Raw genomic sequence first — 18,458 nt, 5'->3', positions numbered from 1 at the left:
TAAGTAAAAGCTTGCTTGGCTGGAAGTTGCATGAAGATGAGGTGATTCCACATTATTCTCAGAGATTCATGCATACCATACGTGACCACAACCTGGGACGACATGTCTTTCAAATACCATGTCACAGGAGGCGTGCACCTGAAGGAGTTCTTCGGCTGCTCGGAACACAACAGAAATGGAAGACGGGAAGTGGGCAGGCGCGGCCACAATAATCGACCTCGGTGGCAGCCTATCATCCTCGATGGTGGCGTTTCAAGCTTGGTGCTCGATGGTCGTCATCGGTGGCGATAGCCGGAGTCCTCAACGGAGGTGGTTCCAACGCAGACCTCGACGGTAGCGCCCACCTCGATGCCATGCATGCCACCGACCCCATGCGTGGCCCGGATCTGATCTGACCGCCACGGCCCCGCGTGCAAACCAGGCCTCACCCGCGCACACGGATCCGGCCGTAGCCTTCCTGTTGCGCACACCCTCCCGACAGACGTTGCATCATAGTACAGAGGCATAGGCCGCCGCTTGCCCTGGCCCTCTCCCCGCCGGTGGCCGTGCCGGCGACCAGAGAGAGCACAACTGCGCCTCCCCTTGTCGTCTCCCCCGCTGATGGCTGTTCTCCTTCACGACTCTGACTTCCAGCGGACGACGCTCCAACGAAGAGTGCACCGATGAGGAGGTCGTGTGGGCGGCGGTGAGGGCGAGCGGTGAAAAAGGAAAGGATCGTGGGGAGAGGCGAACCGGTTAGCGACGGGCGTGCGGGCAGGGGTTAGCCAGGGGGATTTCGTTAACGGTGATTTTAAATTGTTAGATCTCAGATTAAAGCAATGGCATGGTGGGTAATTAAAGCGTAAAACGCGTTTAGCATGCTGGAGGGATGTAGACCATCAGATTGCAGGTTTCGATGGATAGGATGATCTGGTTCTCCGCCCTCTCTTTCTTTTATAGTGGTAGTAGATGAATGCGATGCACCAGTATCGAAAGAACGAGTGCAGTAAATGACTTAACCAAAAACTTACCGATTACTGCATCCGGCTGCTCTTCAACCTCATCCACGTTAACGTGGTTCACCTGTCCCCTGTTGAAAGGGTTCGGCTTCTTCCCAGAGCTTCCATTGCCATTTCCATTCTGGGATTCAGGACATTCATTGGCATAATGTCCGGTCTTCTGGCACTTGAAACAAGTGACTTGGCTCAGGTCTCTCTTGGTTGGGGTTGATGGGTTGGGGCGGTTCTGGCCGTTGCTTCCTCCAATTCCCATTACCATTCTTGGTGCCATTATGATTGTGCGAGCTACCTCCTCCATGGGTATGCTGAAAATGTCCTCCAGGTCTAGGGGTAAAACGTGGCTTCTGCTGAACTCCTGAATTGTACTTCCCTTATCCATACTTCCTCTTGCGGTTCTCAATCTGCTGCTGCTTCCCTTCAATCATGAGAGCATGATCTACCAACTCCTGGTAGTTGTTGAAGGTTGCTACCATCAACTGCATGCTCAACTCATCATTCAGTCCTTCAGAAACTTCTCTTGCTTAGCTGCATCCATAGCAACGTCATCTGGGGCATAACGTGCTAACTTACTAAAGTCCTCCACATACTGGCCAACTGTCCGTCCTCCTTGGCGCAAGTTGTGAAACTCTCGCTTCTTCATGGTCATAGCTCTTGCTGAAACATGGGCAGTACAGAAAGCCTGCTGGAACTGGTCCCATGTGACAGTGTCGATAGGGAAAGTGGCGGTGAAATTCTCCCACCATGATGCTGCGGGTCCTTCAAGCTAGTGTGCGGCAAACTTCACCTTTTCCGCATCTGTGCATCCTATCGTGGTCAACTCCCTTGCTGTCTTGCGGAGCCAATCATCTGCTACTATCGGCTCGGTGCTACTGGAAAACACCAGCGGATTCAGCCTAAGAAAACGGGCTAAGTGATCAACAGGTGGTGGTGGTGGTGGGTTGTTGTTGTTGTTCCCCTGATTCTGATTCTGGACTAGCAACTGCATCAATGTGTTCTGCTGCTGGATCAACTGGGTGAGCTCCGGTGGGAAAGTAAATCCGGGATCACGTCTCAGAGGCATCTGAGGGTTTAGAAAATATGAGATTTAAGAATAGAGAGGGGTCTAGAGAGAAAACACTACCCATATGCACATGAGGCAAAAGCAAAAAATTCACTTCATTCAATCAAACAAGGGCATACAATCGATCTAACTATCGCAAAAGTGCTCGGACTACTATATTTACATGGTGGACTACTACTACTGATGGGGTGGTCTACTAGAAATATTCTTTGGCTGCAGACTCCATGATATCTGCTCCAGCTTCATCAACATAGTCATCATCGCTATCATCTGGATCTGAGTCAGTGTCGTCGATGATGATGTAGTCTTCCGGGCGAATTTCCTTGGGTTCTTCGTCTTCTTCTACTAGTGTAGGGCCTCCCATAAATATTCCGATCTTCATTGTTAGGTCGGCATTCTTGTCCACTAATACTTCGATTTCCTCTTCATAATCTTCACGTGTAGCCTTGAGTTCTTCCTCCAGTTCCTTGATTCTAGTCCTTGCCTTCTCCAGATCTATCATGTCGGTGCACATCTGGTTCTCCTGACGTCGAATGTGCTGGTTTAACTCCTGGATAAAAGTTGCAATTGATCTATCCTTCCTGGTGCTGATCATCTCCCAGTGCTCATCTCGGCGCCCACAAATCTGGTAGATAGTATCCTTGAGATCATTGCGGTAAACTTCTCCAATGCGTCCCATGGCGATGTGAGCTGCCATGCTCTTTCCTAGACTCCAGGTTGGTGCATCAAAAGAAAACTCTATGGGCTCAGTGACTGGCATGAACGTCCTTCCTGGAACTTGAACTTGAATCATCCAGCGCTCTTCTTCAGGTAAAGTGGCGTTGTAGGTCCCGGTGAAGCTTGGTACTCCTATGTTCAGGTATCTAGTGACTTTCTTCAAATGACGTCCAAAGGGTGTATCTTCATCCGGTTGCGTGAACTTGTTCCTTGCATCCTCCATCCTAAAAGAGTAGAAAAGATGAGGAGTCATAATGAGAAGAGAGTGAGTAGTGATCTAGGTCTTTAGCTTAGTGGTCGTGTCCTACAGTCAGCGTGTGCTCTGATACCATCTTGTAATGACCAGACCTCAAACAGTCCAATCTCTGTGCTCAGGTGTCATCCTTGGATCAGTAATGCTGACACCACACAATACTTGAAGGATTTATAACAGAGTAGCAATCACACACTTATTACAATAAATATGGCTTAAGGCCATCTAATCACGATAACAGCGGAAGGCTTGGAAGATAAGTGAGTCCCTCAACTCCAATGGCATCACTAGATATAGAACCACGACCTAAAGGCTCCTTACTCATCGTCTGAAAAGTCTGCAACATGAACGTTGCAGCCCAAAACGGGTCAGCACATGGAATATGCTGGCAATGTAAAACATAGAGAGCAATGAAAGAATAAGACTATACTATATGCATATTTGGCTGGTGGAAAGCTCTATGGTTACAGTTTTTGCGTAAAGCCAATTTTCCCTACTGCAAAGGACTAAATTTTACTTAACTATCATGGTAGTTGTTGAACATTGAGAATGGTTGACAGCATTCTCAATCCCAATTAAGAAACATCATTAAAACCCAACAAAATTAATTTAGAGTAACATGATGAGATTCACATGATAATCCAAGTACTAGATAATCAAATGTCCATAACCGGGGACACGGCTAACCATGATTAGTTTATACACTTTGCAGAGGTTTGCGCACTTTTCCCCACAAGACTCGATCTCATCCGTTGGGATTCTCGCACTACATGGTGTTTGAAAAATGGATGACCGAGACATAGTTTTTCAGAAGCGCTAGCACCTTACGATCGGGTAGACCGTTACACCTACTTTCCCCTACATCTGCTAGTCTACCACTGTAAGAGTTCGCACGACTTACTCAACTATGCTAGAGCCCATAGTAGCTTGTGGCTGCACACGGAAGTTTCTAGCATGAATAATCTCATGATCCCTTTGAGCCTGGGTGGCGGTCCAAAAGAAAAACAACAGGCAATCGCTGGAATACCCAGGTGCCTCAATCCACCCAGATGTGTATTTAAGTTGCCACCTTAGATAAACCATTAATTTAACAATCTCACATCTGTCATGGATACACTCACCCAATCCACGTCTACTAGCATAGCATGGCATAACAAGCAAACATAGAAGTAACTCCCAAAGGTTTGATAATAAAACAGGTGATAGGTACTACCTCGTCTACTTCCCAGAACCCACAATTTAATTAGGTCCTAAACATGCAATGTGTGAGGATCGATCTAATGCAATAAAAACTGGGTAAAAGGAAGTATGATCAAAGTGTTACTTGCCTTGCTGATGATCCGGGAAACCTAGCGATTCGAAGTAGCAAGCGGCGCACTCCGGGTACTCTATCGCAAACAAACAAGCATACAATAAATACTCAACTAATGCACAAGTAAAACTCAAATAAGAGATCTAACCAGAAAGTTCAACTTAAGAACTCGGGTTGGCAAAACGAACCAAATCGAACGAAGCAACGAAAGACAAACGACAAAAGAAACAGGCTTCGTTTACTATTCTGGATCTAGGGCAATTTTTACAGAGGCAAAACTTGTTTGATTTGGTTAAACGGAAAGAGGGGTTTGAGACGAAACTCCAGGCGCTTGAATCGCCTGATTCCGATAAACGAGCGAAAAGTTATACTAGAACGAAAATCGGATCAGGAATCGCGATCGAAAAAATCGCGGATTTAATCCGAGAAAAGAAAAACGAAGAGCAGATTAACGAATGAACGTTCATTATCTGGATCTAAATGATGAACGTGTTTGTTAAAACGAACGGACGAGCGAACGCTCGCTAATTAACTAAACCGAAAAAAAACCGATCTAACGGCTAGGGTTAGGGTTTGGAGCGGGGCAGCGGCGCGGCGCGGCTAGGGTTAGGGTTTGGGCGGGGCGTGGTTGGGCTGTTCGGGCCTCGGGGCGGCGCTAGTTAAAGGCCTCGGCCAGGGAGTCCTGGCCGGATACGGCCCGTAGGTCGGTTCAGACTTTTTTTATATAAATAATTACGCTCAGAAAAAATAAAAGGAATGCTAAACGGACTCCAAAAATCCCAAAATAAATTTTCCCCAGCTTCTAAAATCAAGCCGCACAGGATGAACATTTATTTGGGGCCTAACTGCAATTTTTGAAATACGCGCATTTTTCCTAAATTCAAATAAAATAGCAAATAAATCCAAAATAAAATCTTATTTTATTTTATAATTAAATCCTCAATATTTCTTCATTTTGGGAAAGTCATTTTATTCCCTCTCTCATATTTTTATGATAGAAATAATTGAAGATAAAATAAATAAAATCAAATTATCCTATTTTCAAAATTTGAGAAAACTCAAATATGAAAATAACGAAATCCTCAACTCTCTTCGAGGGTCCTTGAGTTGCGTGAAATTTCTAGGATCAACCAAAATGCAACAAAATATGATATGCAATGATGATCTATTGTATAACATTCCAAATTGAAAATTTGGGATGTTACATTTACTTTAATGCACCTATATACTTGGTAAAGGGTGGAAGGCTCGGCCTTATGCCTGGTGTTTTGTTCCACTCTTGCCGCCCTAGTTTCCGTCATACCGGTGTTATGTTCCTTGATTTTGCGTTCCTTACGCGGTTGGGTTATAATGGGAAGCCTTTGACAGTTCGCTTTGAATAAAACTCCTCCAGCAAGGTCCAACCTTGGTTTTACATTTGCACTAACAACCTATCACCTTCCCTTGGGTTCTGCAGACTCAAGGGTCATCCTTATTTCAACCCCCACCCCAGGCTAGTGCTTCTCTATGTGTTGGTCCGAACTAGAGTCCTTTGCAGCGCCACCTCAGGGAAACTTGAGGGCTGGTTTTAGTTGTACGGAGCGCTCATCGGTGTTTCCCTGAGAACGAGATATGTGCAGCTCCTATCAGGATGCCAGCGCATCAGGCGGCTTTGCTGGTCTTGTTTTACCTTTGTCAAAATGTCTTGTAACCGGGATTTTGAGTCTGATCGGGTCTTCCTGGGAGAAGGAATATCCTTCGTTGGCCGTGAGAGCTTGTGATGGGCTAAGTTGGGACACCCCTGCAGGGTTATGAACTTTCGAAAGCCGTGCCCGCCGTTATGGGCAGATGGGAATTTGTTAATATCCGGTTGTAGAAAACTTGACACTTTACTTAATTAAAATGAATAAATCGCGTGTGAAGCCGTGATGGTCTCTTTCCGGCGGAGTCCGGAAAGTGAACACAGTTCTTGTGTTATGCTTGAACATAAGTAGTTTCAGGATCACTTCTTGATCACTTCTAGTTCACGACCGTCGCGTTGCTTCTCTTCGCACTCTCATTTGCGTATGTTAGCCACCATATATGCTTAGTGCTTGCTGCAGCTCCACCTCACTACCCTTTCATACCCATAAGCTTAAATAGTCTTGATCTCGCGGGTGTGAGATTGTTGAGTCCTCGTGACTCACAGATACTTCCAAACAGTTGCAGGTGCTGATGATACCAGTGCAGGTGACGCAACTCAGCTCAAGTGGGAGCTCGATGAAGATCACGTTCGTTGTGTTGTTTCGTTTCCTGTTGATTAGTAGTGGAGCCCAGTCGGAACGATCGGGGATCTATGCATTTGGGGTTGTCTTCTTTTATTTTGGTTCCGTAGTTGGACCTTGATTGTATTCTGGATGATGTAATGTTATATTTATGTATTGTGTGAAGTGGCGATTGTAAGCCAACTCTTTATCCCTCTCTTATTCAGTACATGGGATGCGTAAAGATTACCCCTCTTACAACATGCCCACTATGTGGTTATGCCTCTAAGTCGTGCTCAGACACGTGGGAGATATAGCCACATCGTGGGTGTTAAAGGTTGGTATCAGAGCCTTCCCCGACTTAGGAGCCCCCTGCTTGATCGAATCGCTGACGTTGTTGAGTCTAGAAAAAAATGTTTTGAGTCTTATAGGATTATATATATCGGAGAGTAGGATTCTTTTTACTCCTCAGTCCCTTCGTCGCTCTGGTGAGGCCTCATGACGTAGAGTTTTGACTCTTCTCTCCTCAAATTTCACGAATTTTTTTAGGATCACGCGGGTATCTTGGAATCATTCCGATGGTTTTGTGATGAGAACATTGTTCTTGGTGCCTCCTGACATTTAGGGGTTGTGGTAGTGTCCCGGGGAGTTGAGCTCTGAGGTGTTGTCGCCACAATTTTATCGTTGTAGTTCTGGAATACCTGAGTTTTGCCAACATCGAAAATATCTTTTATGCAGTTGTTGCTGAGATAACCTCGACGCCACCCAGTACTGGGGTGGGAGTTCGGGAGTATTGCCATAACTCGTATAACGGATGCTTTTCGAAGGTTGAGGTAAATGATTTCCGAAGGTTTCTTGGTTATGTGTTGAAGGATGGATTCAGTTGGATGTAGGATTTGCTAGTTTTTGGTGAGATATTATGCTTCCCCTGTATCCCCAACACCTGATTGCATAACCAGAAAGTTTCGGGAGTTTATAAGTGGGAATTCAAGTAGCTCCTAGAATATCTTTCCAACAGACACATGATACAATATGGGATCTATCATATGTTTGTTCCGGCTTATTTTGCAAGCCAATCCTTTGTTTTGTTTTGAGTTGTGGTATTCAAGTTGCTTCAATGTTAAGTGTTGATTCCATACCTTTCCTAAGTGGTGTGCTCACACTTCCATGTGAATGCTAATCCTTCTTGATCATCAAGGTTGTCATTTCAATTCTATCTTCCAACCGATGTGCTTCTCTTCAAGTGGATCCGATCATTTCAACATCAGCAAGATCAATTATTAGTTCTTCTCAACGGTGTTCATTTCATTCGTTCCAAGCTGCCTTTGTTTTCCCGCCCTCCCACCCTTTTTCTTCAAGGACTCCCATTTCTTAATCAAGTATCGATTTTATTCAAGTGAACTTTCTTCATTCTTTTCCTTCAATGTTCTTATCTGGTGACTCTCATGAAGATGATAAAGGAAGCTTCAAGTTCATCATTCTCCATTCTTTTCTTCTCCGGTGGTTTCAATTCAAGCTTTGTTGATCACATCCTTTTCCTCGCTTCAAATGCTTTCCCATGCCGGTGCACCTCATAATCATTCCCCGCTTGCTATTCAATTGTTCCGGAGTGCTGAAGATATCTCGAAGATCCGTGTTTCCACTCTGCATTCATTCAAGTTCTTTTGAGGATGTTAGCTTATTCAAGCCATTTAATTCAACCGGTGCAATCTCCCTTTCAAGTAATCGTTCAACGGTGTTTCTTTTGAGTGGGCCCTAACCCACAGGTCTTTCCCAGGATCTTACCTCGGGGAAACTTGAGGGCTGGTTTTAGTTGTACGGAGCGCTCATCCGGTGTTGCCCTGAATACGAGATATGTGTAGCTCCCATAAGGATGTCGGCGCATCGGGCGGCTTTGCTGGTCTTGTTTTACCTTTGTCGAAATGTCTTGTAACCGGGATTCCGAGTCTGATCGGGTCTTCCTGGGAGAAGGAATATCCTTCGTTGACCGTGAGAGCTTGTGATGGGCTAAGTTGGGACACCCCTGCAGGGTTATGAACTTTCGAAAGCCATGCCCGCGGTTATGGGCAGATGGGAATTTGTTAATATCCGGTTGTAGAAAACTTGACACTTAACTTAATTAAAATGAATAAACCGCGTGTGTAGTCGTGATGGTCTCTTTCTGGTGGAGTCCGGGAAGTGAACGCGGTTCTTGTGTTATGCTTGAACGTAAATAGTTTCAGGATCACTTCTTGATCACTTCTAGTTCACGACCGTCGCGTTGCTTCTCTTCTCGCTCTCATTTGCATATGTTAGCCACCATATATGCTTAGTGCTTGCTGCAGCTCCACCTCACTACCCTTTCATACCCATAAGCTTAAATAGTCTTGATCTCGCGGGTGTGAGATTGTTGAGTTCTCGTGACTCACAGATACTTCCAAACAGTTGCAGGTGCTGATGATACCAGTGCAGGTGACGCAACTCAGCTCAAGTGGGAGCTCGATGAAGATCGTGTTCGTTGTGTTGTTTCGTTTCCTGTTGATCAGTAGTGGAGCCCAGTCGGGATGATCGGGGATCTATGCATTTGGGGTTGTCTTCTTTTATTTTGGTTCCCTAGTCGGACCTTGATTGTATTCTGGATGATGTAATGCTATATTTATGTGCTGTGTGAAGTGGCGATTGTAAGCCAACTCTTTATCCCTCTCTTATGCAGTACATGGGATGTGTAAAGATTACCCCTCTTGCAACATGCCTACTATGCGGTTATGCATCTAAGTCATGCTCCGACACGTGGGAGATATAGCCGCATCGTGGGTGTTACAGATGATGATCTTGAAACTTCAGATCAAGTTACTACTGAACCTCGTAGGTCAACCAGAGTAAGATCTGCACCAGAGTGGTACGGTAATCCTGTTCTGGAGGTCATGTTACTTGACCATGACGAACCTACGAACTATGAGGAAGCGATGATGAGCCTAGATTCTGCAAAATGGCTTGAAGCCATGAAATCTGAGATGGGATCCATGTATGAGAACAAAGTGTGGACTTTGGTTGACTTGCCGGATGATCGGCAAGCCATCGAGAATAAATGGATCTTCAAGAAGAAGACTGACGCTGACGGTAATGTTACTGTCTACAAAGCTCGACTTGTTGCAAAAGGTTTTTGACAAGTTCAAGGAGTTGACTACGATGAGACCTTCTCACCCATAGCGATGCTTAAGTCCGTCCGAATCATGTTAGCAGTTGCTACATTTTATGATTATGAAATTTGGCAAATGGATGTAAAGACTGCATTCCTGAATGGATTTCTGGAAGAAGAGTTGTATATGATGCAACCTGAAGGTTTTATCGATCCAAAGGGTACTAACAAAGTGTGCAAGCTCCAGCGATCCATTTATGGACTGGTGCAAGCCTCTCGGAATTGGAATAAACGTTTTGATAGTGTGATCAAAGCATATGGTTTTATACAGACTTCTCGAGAAGCCTGTATTTAGAAGAAAGTGAGTGGGAGCTCTATAGCATTTCTAATATTATATGTGGATGACATATTGTTGATTGGAAATGATATAGAATTTCTGGATAGCATAAAAGGATACTTGAATAAGAGTTTTTCAATGAAAGACCTCGGTGAGCTGCTTATATATTAGGCATCAAGATTTATAGAGATAGATCAAGACGCTTAATTGGACTTTCACAAAGCACATACCTTAATAAAGTTTTGAATAAGTTCAAAATGGATCAAGCTAATAAAGGGTTCTTGCCTGTGTTACAAGGTGTGAAGTTGAGTAAGACTCAATGCCCGACCACTACAGAAGATAGAGAGAAAATGAAATGTGTTCCCTATGCTTCAGCCATAGGCTCTATCATGTATGCAATGCTGTGTACCAGACCTGATGTGTGCCTTGCTATTAGTTTAGTAGGGAGGTACCAAAGTAATCCAGGAGTGGATCACTGGAAAGCGGTCAAGAACATCCTGAAATACATGAAAGGGACTAAGGATATGTTTCTCGTTTATGGAGGTGACAAAGAGCTTGTCGTAAATGGTTACGTCGATGCAAGCTTCGACACTGATCCGGACGATTCTAAATCGCAAACCAGATACGTGTTTATATTGAACGGTGGAGCTGTTAGTTGGAGCAGTTTTAAACAGAACGTCGTGGCGGGATCTACGTGTGAAGCGGTGTACATAGCTGCTTCGAAAGCAGCAAATGAAGGAGTCTGGATGAAGGAGTTCATATCCGATCTAGGTGACATACCTAGTGCATCGGGTCCAATGAAAATCTTTTGTGACAATACTGGTGCAATTGCCTTGGCAAAGGAATCCAGATTTCACAAAAGAACCAAGCACATCAGGAGACACTTCAATTCCATCCGGGATCAAGTCCAGGTGGGAGACATAGAGATATGCAAGATACATACGGATCTGAATGTTGCAGACCCGTTGACTAAGCCTCTTCCACGAGCAAAACATGATCAGCACCAAGACTCCATGGGTGTTAGAATCATTACTGTGTAATCTAGATTATTGACTCTAGTGCAAGTGGGAGAATGAAGGAAATATGCCCTAGAGGCAATAATAAAGTTATTATTTATTTCCTTATTTCATGATAAATGTTTATTATTCATGCTAGAATTGTATTAACCAGAAACATAATACATGTGTGAATACCTAGACAAACATAGTGTCACTAGTATGCCTCTACTTGACTAGCTCATTGATCAAAGATGATTAAGTTTCCTAGCCATAGACATGAGTTGTTATTTGATCAACGGGATCACATCATTAGGAGAATGATGTGATTGACTTGACCCATTTCGTTAGCTTAGCACTTGATCGTTTAAGTTTTCTGCTATTGCTTTCTTCATGACATATACATGTTCCTATGACTATGAGATTATGCAACTCCCGAATACCCGAGGAACACTTTGTGTGCTACCAAACGTCACAACGTAACTGGGTGATTATAAAGGTGCTCTACAGGTGTCTCCAATGGTGTTTGTGGAGTTGGCATAGATCAAGAATAGGATTTGTCACTCCGATTGTCGAAGAGGTATCTCTGGGCCCTCTCGGTAATGCACATCACTATAAGCCTTGCAAGCAATGTGACTAATGACTTAGTTGCGGGATGTTGCATTACGTAACGAGTAAAGAGACTTGCCGGTAATGAGATTGAGCTAGGTATTGGGATACTGACGATCGAATCTCGGGCAAGTAACATACCGATGACAAAGGGAACAACGTATATTGTTATGCGGTTTGACCGATAAAGATCTTCGTAGAATATGTAGGAACCAATACGAACATCTAGGTTCCGCTATTGGTTATTGACCGGAGACGTGTCTCGGTCATGTCTACATAGTTCTCGAACCCGTAGGGTCCGCACGCTTAAAGTTCTATGACGATAGGTATTATGAGTTTATATGTTTTAATGTACCGAAGTTAGTTCGAAGTCCCGGATATGATCACGTACATGACGAGGAGTCTCGAAATGGTTGTTGAGACATAAAGATTGATATATTGGAAGCCTACATTTGGACACTGGAAGAGTTCCGGGTAAAATCAGGATTTTACCGGAGTGCCGGAGGGGTTACCGGAACCCCCCGGGGGTTAATGGGCCTTATTGGGCCCTAGTGGAGAGAGAGGGGCCGGCCAGGGCAGGTCGCGAGCCCCCTTCCCCTCTGGTCCGAATTGGACTAGGAGAGGGGGGGAGTCCCCCTTTCCTTCTCCTTCTCCCCCTTCCTTTCCCCCTCCTAGTAGGAGTAGGAAAGAGGGGAATCCTACTCCTACTAGGAGGAGGATTCCTCCTCCTGGCGCGCCCTCTTGGGCCGGCCGGCCTCCCCCCTTACTCCTTTATATACGGGGGCAGGGGGCACCTCTAGACACACAAGTTGATCATTGATCTCTCCCAACCGTGTGCGGTGCCCCCCTCCACCATAATCCACCTCGGTCATACTGTAGCGGTGCTTAGGCGAAGCCCTGCAACGGTAGCTTCATCAACATCGTCGCCACGCTGTCGTGCTGACGAAACTCTTCCCGAGCTCTACTGGATCGTGAGTTCGCGAGACGTCACCGAGCTGAACGAGTGCTGAACGCGGAGGTGCCGTACGTTTGGTACTGAGGATCGGTCGATAGTGAAGACGTACGACTACATCAACCGTGTTGTCATAACGCTTCCGCTTATCGGTCTACGAGGGTATGTGGACGACACTTTCCCTTCTCGTTGCTATGCATCACCATGATCTTGCGTGTGCGTAGGAATTTTTTTGAAATTACTACGTTCCCCAACAACTGCAACAACATAGCGACAGTGTTTGGATGACAGCAAATTGACACTAACAGGTGTGTACATGCACAAATTTAGTAGGATAGAACTAATAGCACTAAGGCCATCCACAATGTATGCCAAAACTGGTGTAAAGACAACTCTTGCTACATCTCGCACCGGTACCCTGCACTGGCGAGGCGATGCAGCGGAAAAAATATTAGGGACCCGGACTCCTGAGCACCTAGTTGCTCCGATGCCCAGTTCCTTCGTGCCATAAAGATTTAGTATTTTACTGCTTGGTTGCTCGGATGTGTGGACCAAAGTTGGTTACACAAACTGCTGAAGCGGTGCCAAATAATTTTCTAATGGCATCGCTGATGAAATGGCAAAATTTTAGATACTAGGTACAAACTGTGACACTGTCTTAGGATGCGTTTGGTTGAAGGTGTGGTATGAATGGGTTGGGACCGTGACAGTGTCTGAATCACATCTAACAAATGATTTGTAACAACGAAAGAGGGTCTAACCTTCTCTGCACATGCCAGAAACTTCCTCCCACTATCCACAGATTCAAACGCAACTAGCTTCACGCATGGAGATTGATGGTGACAATGAGAAGATAGATCTTCAGCCACCCCGCTCCATTCGTTGCCACTGATGGTACTAGGGAGCTACAAGAGGAAGAAATGACTCAAATCGACCGTCGGGTAAAAATCCTTCATTCCAATTCATAGCCCGAGAGAGAGAGAAGAGAGGCATACCCGGGTGGTGAAGGAGTCATCGTCGGAGGAGGAACCGCTGGAGAGGTATTTGAAGAAGACCATGGCGACCTCGGTGGTAGGATGCGAGACGCCAGACGGCGAGAGCGAGGAAGCAGCTATAGCTTAGGAAGGAAGGAAGGAAGGAAGGAAGGAGGAAACAGGGGAAATATGACTTGTGGTCGGGGAGAAAAGGGGGTGGGGAAGGGGGGAGGGGGCGGGGGAAGATATTTTGGCGATAGGCCAAAATTTTGGAAATGTGGAGGGAAACTTTGCGCGCGGTGCCACCGGACCATTCACTTTGAACGATTGTGTGCATCACAAGCGATTCTTCTGCTTTACGCGCATGGGATGAGTTTGATAATTCAAATTTTGGTGGAAATTTTCCCGGGTACGTCATTGCATAATTTAACATCGCTTGCTAATTTGGGCACACAAAAGAGCGTACAACACACATGCCACACTTACTGAATCGAGCAATTTTAGTAATTAAACATACCCAGTTGACCTAAACATTGCTCTAACAAAAGACCAGCATTAAAAACAAAGCATAAGTACACATAATTTTAACAAATCCGCCGCCACGCCAGCCTATGCATCACCAGTGTGAGATGAGACGTCGATGACTTGTCCTGGCGACATGCCGCCGTTGGTGGACTCCGCGTCCCCCCTGCTAAAGTCGACCGCGTCCTCGGCGCCACCCTCAAGGTTGTAGTACTCGTATTAGTGGTTGCGCCAGAGCTCGCGTTGATACTCCACCGCCGATTCCTCGACGGGAAGACTCTTCTCTACCTCGACCTCGGCCGCGCGTAACTCCTCCTCCTGGCGCTCCTCGATCTCCTCCGCCTCCTGCATCTCCAGCTCCCGCTCGGCGACCTCATAAGGAAGCAGGTGCTCCATGGCCACCGCCGCCTTTTCGGACGTGGGTTACATGTTGGATTCCGAGGTGGCCTGGAATATCTTGGCGTGCGCATCCTCGATCTTGGCATGGATGGCCTCGACCCGGTCTAGGGCAACATCGACGGCACAGACGGCAGCTCGAGCGCTCTCGGTGTTTGCAGCCGCCGTCGCAGCAGCTGCTGCAGCCATCTCGGCTGCTGCCGCTGCCCTGTCAGCTTCCGCAGATGCCCTCGTGGTGAAAGCGGCCTCACTCAATGCGGATACGGAGGCGCTCTCAGCGTAGGCGGCGGCGCTCTCGGCGAGGCGGCGGCGCTCGAGGGGGAGGGGGACGCGGCCCTCGTACGGGCCTTCACGAAGCATTTCCATGTCGTCATCTTTGCAAGAAAGGGGTGCGGGAATGGGGATCGGGATTCGTGGAGTCGGGGGTTGCCAGCACTAGAGCAGACGAGCCGGCGAAGCTTAAGGAGGAAGACTTAAATAGACCCAGAAATTTTAATCGCAAACGGTTCCTACAAAACAACTGTGTGTGATGTCGTAGATATTTTTATTAGCTGTGAAAGATGAATTAGGAGTAAAGTGGCAATGGATGGTGTTTTAAATGTACGAGAAAGTTTGTAGTACTAGTACAACTGTCATGTCAAATTTTGGAAAATTTCAGGGGTCATTTGACCTTTTAAGACATTTAAGTGATTTTCTAGCCATTTAATGACCGTAATTGAAATTTGAACTACATGTACATGTACATGCAACAGCTACCATAACGGTTTGAAAAGTCATATTTTGTGTACTTGTGTGCGATTTAATTCCATGTGCAGTAAATTGGAAGGATTTTTCAAACATATTGGTCTAACGGCTATGACACAATCAAGCATGGAGTGCCATGGCATTTAAATTCCAAAAAATTAAAAAAAATCAGAAACACATGAAACCTTGGTTGATGTAATGTCATGCCACCAAGATGATGTGGTAAAAAAATTGGCATCTTTGACGAAAGTTTGGACACACACCCCTCATAGACCGGAGCAACTCACTAGAAGACTCGTGGTTTCGAGAGGGAACAATGCATGTTTGATGACGAACGAGAGATAGCTTCCTCTTATGGCCTTCAAATTTTTTCTACGTCTAATGTGCATTAATACAACTGTCATGTCAAATTTTGGAAAATTTCAAGGGTCATTTGACCTTTCGAAGACATTTAAGTGATTTCCTAGCCATTTAATGACCGTAATTCAAATTAGAACTAGATGTACATGCAACAGCTAACCATAACAGTTTGAAAAATCATATTTGTGTACTTGTGTGCGATTTAATTCCATGTGCAGTAAATTTGAAAGAATTTTCAAACATATTGGTCTAATTAGGGATGAAAACGGAGCGGAAACGGACGGAACTGAGTGTTACCATATTTGTTTTCACATTTTTTTGCAGAAGCGGAAACGAATACAGAAACCCCGAAATGAATACGGAAATAGATACTACCGGAAACGGACACGGAGTGAATACAAAGTGGATACGGAAACAGAAATAGGCATTGATCAGAACTTAAAAACCCCTTGAATCATATAGAAATACACACAAAAACAAACAAATTCAATGAGTTGTTAACATGGCTACAAAATAATATCATTATGTTAGCAACTTAGCGTAGTATTGTAGTAGTACCGGACAATTGCGTATAGGGTCAAGCTGAGTACATGTGTGGTAGTAGAAGTTGGGCCCTAGATCCATTCTACTAATTGTGTCATTGTGTTCTCTTTGGTGGTTGGGCTACAAATCAACTATAGGTCTATAGTAAAAACAGAAATTCCATATTCACAGAAACGAAAAGTTCCATTTCCATGCATGTTCTATCGGAAAACACCGTTCCGTTTTTGTTTCCGTTTCCGCATAAAAAAATCCATTTCCACTTCCGTTTTGCAAATTTCCGGTTCCGTTTTCATATTTCCTCTCTGAGGGAGTCCTGGATTAGGGGGTCTCCGGACAGCCGGACTATATCCTTTGGCCGGACTGTTGGACTATGAAGATACAAGATTGAAAACTTCGGCCCGTGTCCGGATGGGACTCTACTTGGCGTGGAAGGCAAGCTAGGTGATACGGATATGGATATCTCCTCCTTTGTAACCGACCTTGTGTAACCCTAGCCCCCTCCGGTGTCTATATAAACCGGAGGGTTTTAGTCCGTAGGACAACATACAATCATACCATAGGCTAGCTTCTAGGGTTTAGCCTCTCTGATCTCATGGTAGATCTACTCTTGTACTACTCATATTATCAAGAATAATCAAGCAGGACGTAGGGTTTTACCTCCATCAAGAGGGCCCGAACCTGGGTAAAACATCGTGTCCCCTGCCTCCTGTTACCATCCACCTTAGACGCACAGTTCGGGACCCCCTACCCGAGATCCGCCAGTTTTGACACCGACATTGGTGCTTTCATTGAGAGTTCCTCTGTATCGTCATCATTAGGCTTGATGGCTCCTTCAATCATCGATAGCGATGCAGTCCAGGGTGAGACTTTTCTCCCTGGACAGATCTTTGTATTTGGCGGCTTCGCACTGCGGGCCAACTCGCTTGGCCATCTGGAGCAGATCGAGAGTTACGCTCCTGGCCACCAGGTCAGGTTTGGAAGCTTAAACGACATGGCCGACATCCGCGGAGACTTGATCTTCGATGGATTCGAGCCCCTGCCGAGTGCGCCGGACGGTCACGACGAGCATGATTTAGCTCTACCATCGGACAGTGTTCAGGAGACCGCATCGGCAACCGCTCCGACCCTCAATTCGGAGCCAATTGCGCCATCCATGGATGGGTGGATAGACCCCACCACAGAGGCCATATTCTCAGTGGCGATCGAGCCAAGGATCGACCTTACCTTTCACGGGAGCCGTGACGCCGAACTACCGGATTCTTCCCCGGCCACAGACTACGAACCGCATGCGCCCATGCCTGTCAAATCCGACTGGGCGCCAATCATGGAGTTCACCTCCACGGATATCTTTCAGCACTTGCCTTTCGGCGACATACTAAACTCATTAAGGTCTCTCTCCCTATCAGGAGAGTCCTGGCCGAACTATGTTTAGTAGGATTGGGATGCGAAGGACGAAGAAATTCGCCGCCCACCCACCACCCACTTAGTAGCCACTGTCGAAAATTTGACCGACATGCTCGACTTCGAGTCCGAAGACATCGACGGTATGGAAGACGATGCGGGAGACGAAGAGGAACCACTGCCCACAGGGCACTGGACAGCCACCTCATCATATGATATATACATGGTGGACACACCCAAAGAACGCAATGGCGACGAGACAGCGGAGGATGGCCCCTCCAAGAAGCAACCCAAGCGCCGACGTCAGCGGCGCCGCTCTAAGTCTCGCTAAAGCAAAAGCGGTGACACCAGCACAGGAAATAATAGCACTCCGGACAGTACCGAAGACGACAACAATCCCCTCCAACAAGATTTAGAGCAGGAGGATGGAGAAGCCAGCCCTCCCGAGAGAGCGGCAGATGGAGAGGCGGAGGATGATAATTACATGCCTCCCTCCGAAGACGAGGCAAGCCTCGACGATGATGAATTTGTCGTGCCTGAGGATCCCGTCGAACAAGAGCGTTTCAAGCGCTGGCTTATAGCCACGGGAAATAGCCTTAAGAAAAAGTAGCAGCGGCTTCAAGATGATCAAGATTTGCTAGCTGACAGATGGACTGAAGTCCTTGCGGCCGAGGAATATGAACTCGAACGCCCCTCCAAGAGTAACCCAAAGTGTAGGTTGCTACCCCGACTGGAGGAGGAAGCATTCAAACCTACACCTCCAGCATATGATGCGGCTGATCGGCCACCTCGTGGCCGTGACAGAGAGGCATTTTAGCCAAAAACTCAGCCCGCACCCTGACGCCACTCAAATAAAAATGACAAGGCACGGGGAAACACGCTAGACCTGCGAGACATATTGGAGGACAAAGCAAGACATGCAAGATCGATCTACGGATCACGAGG

The 18,458-nt window shown here is 46.1% G+C and overlaps 1 protein-coding gene across 1 annotated transcript in view; it reads right to left on the bottom strand.

The window, feature by feature from the left end:
• The window catches only part of LOC125535770 (probable glutathione S-transferase GSTU6), a 140,314-nt gene that overhangs the window by 86,364 nt on the left and 35,492 nt on the right, over positions 1-18,458 (bottom strand). The window contains exon 2 of the mRNA XM_048698844.1: positions 14,598-14,812. Coding sequence (XP_048554801.1) covers positions 14,598-14,812 — 215 coding nt within the window. The remainder of the gene's footprint in view (positions 1-14,597; positions 14,813-18,458) is intronic.

Source organism: Triticum urartu, chromosome 2 (assembly GCF_003073215.2).
Source record: "Triticum urartu cultivar G1812 chromosome 2, Tu2.1, whole genome shotgun sequence".
NCBI classification, from domain to species: Eukaryota; Viridiplantae; Streptophyta; class Magnoliopsida; order Poales; family Poaceae; genus Triticum; species Triticum urartu.
This window is presented reverse-complemented; position numbering and strand designations above follow the sequence as displayed.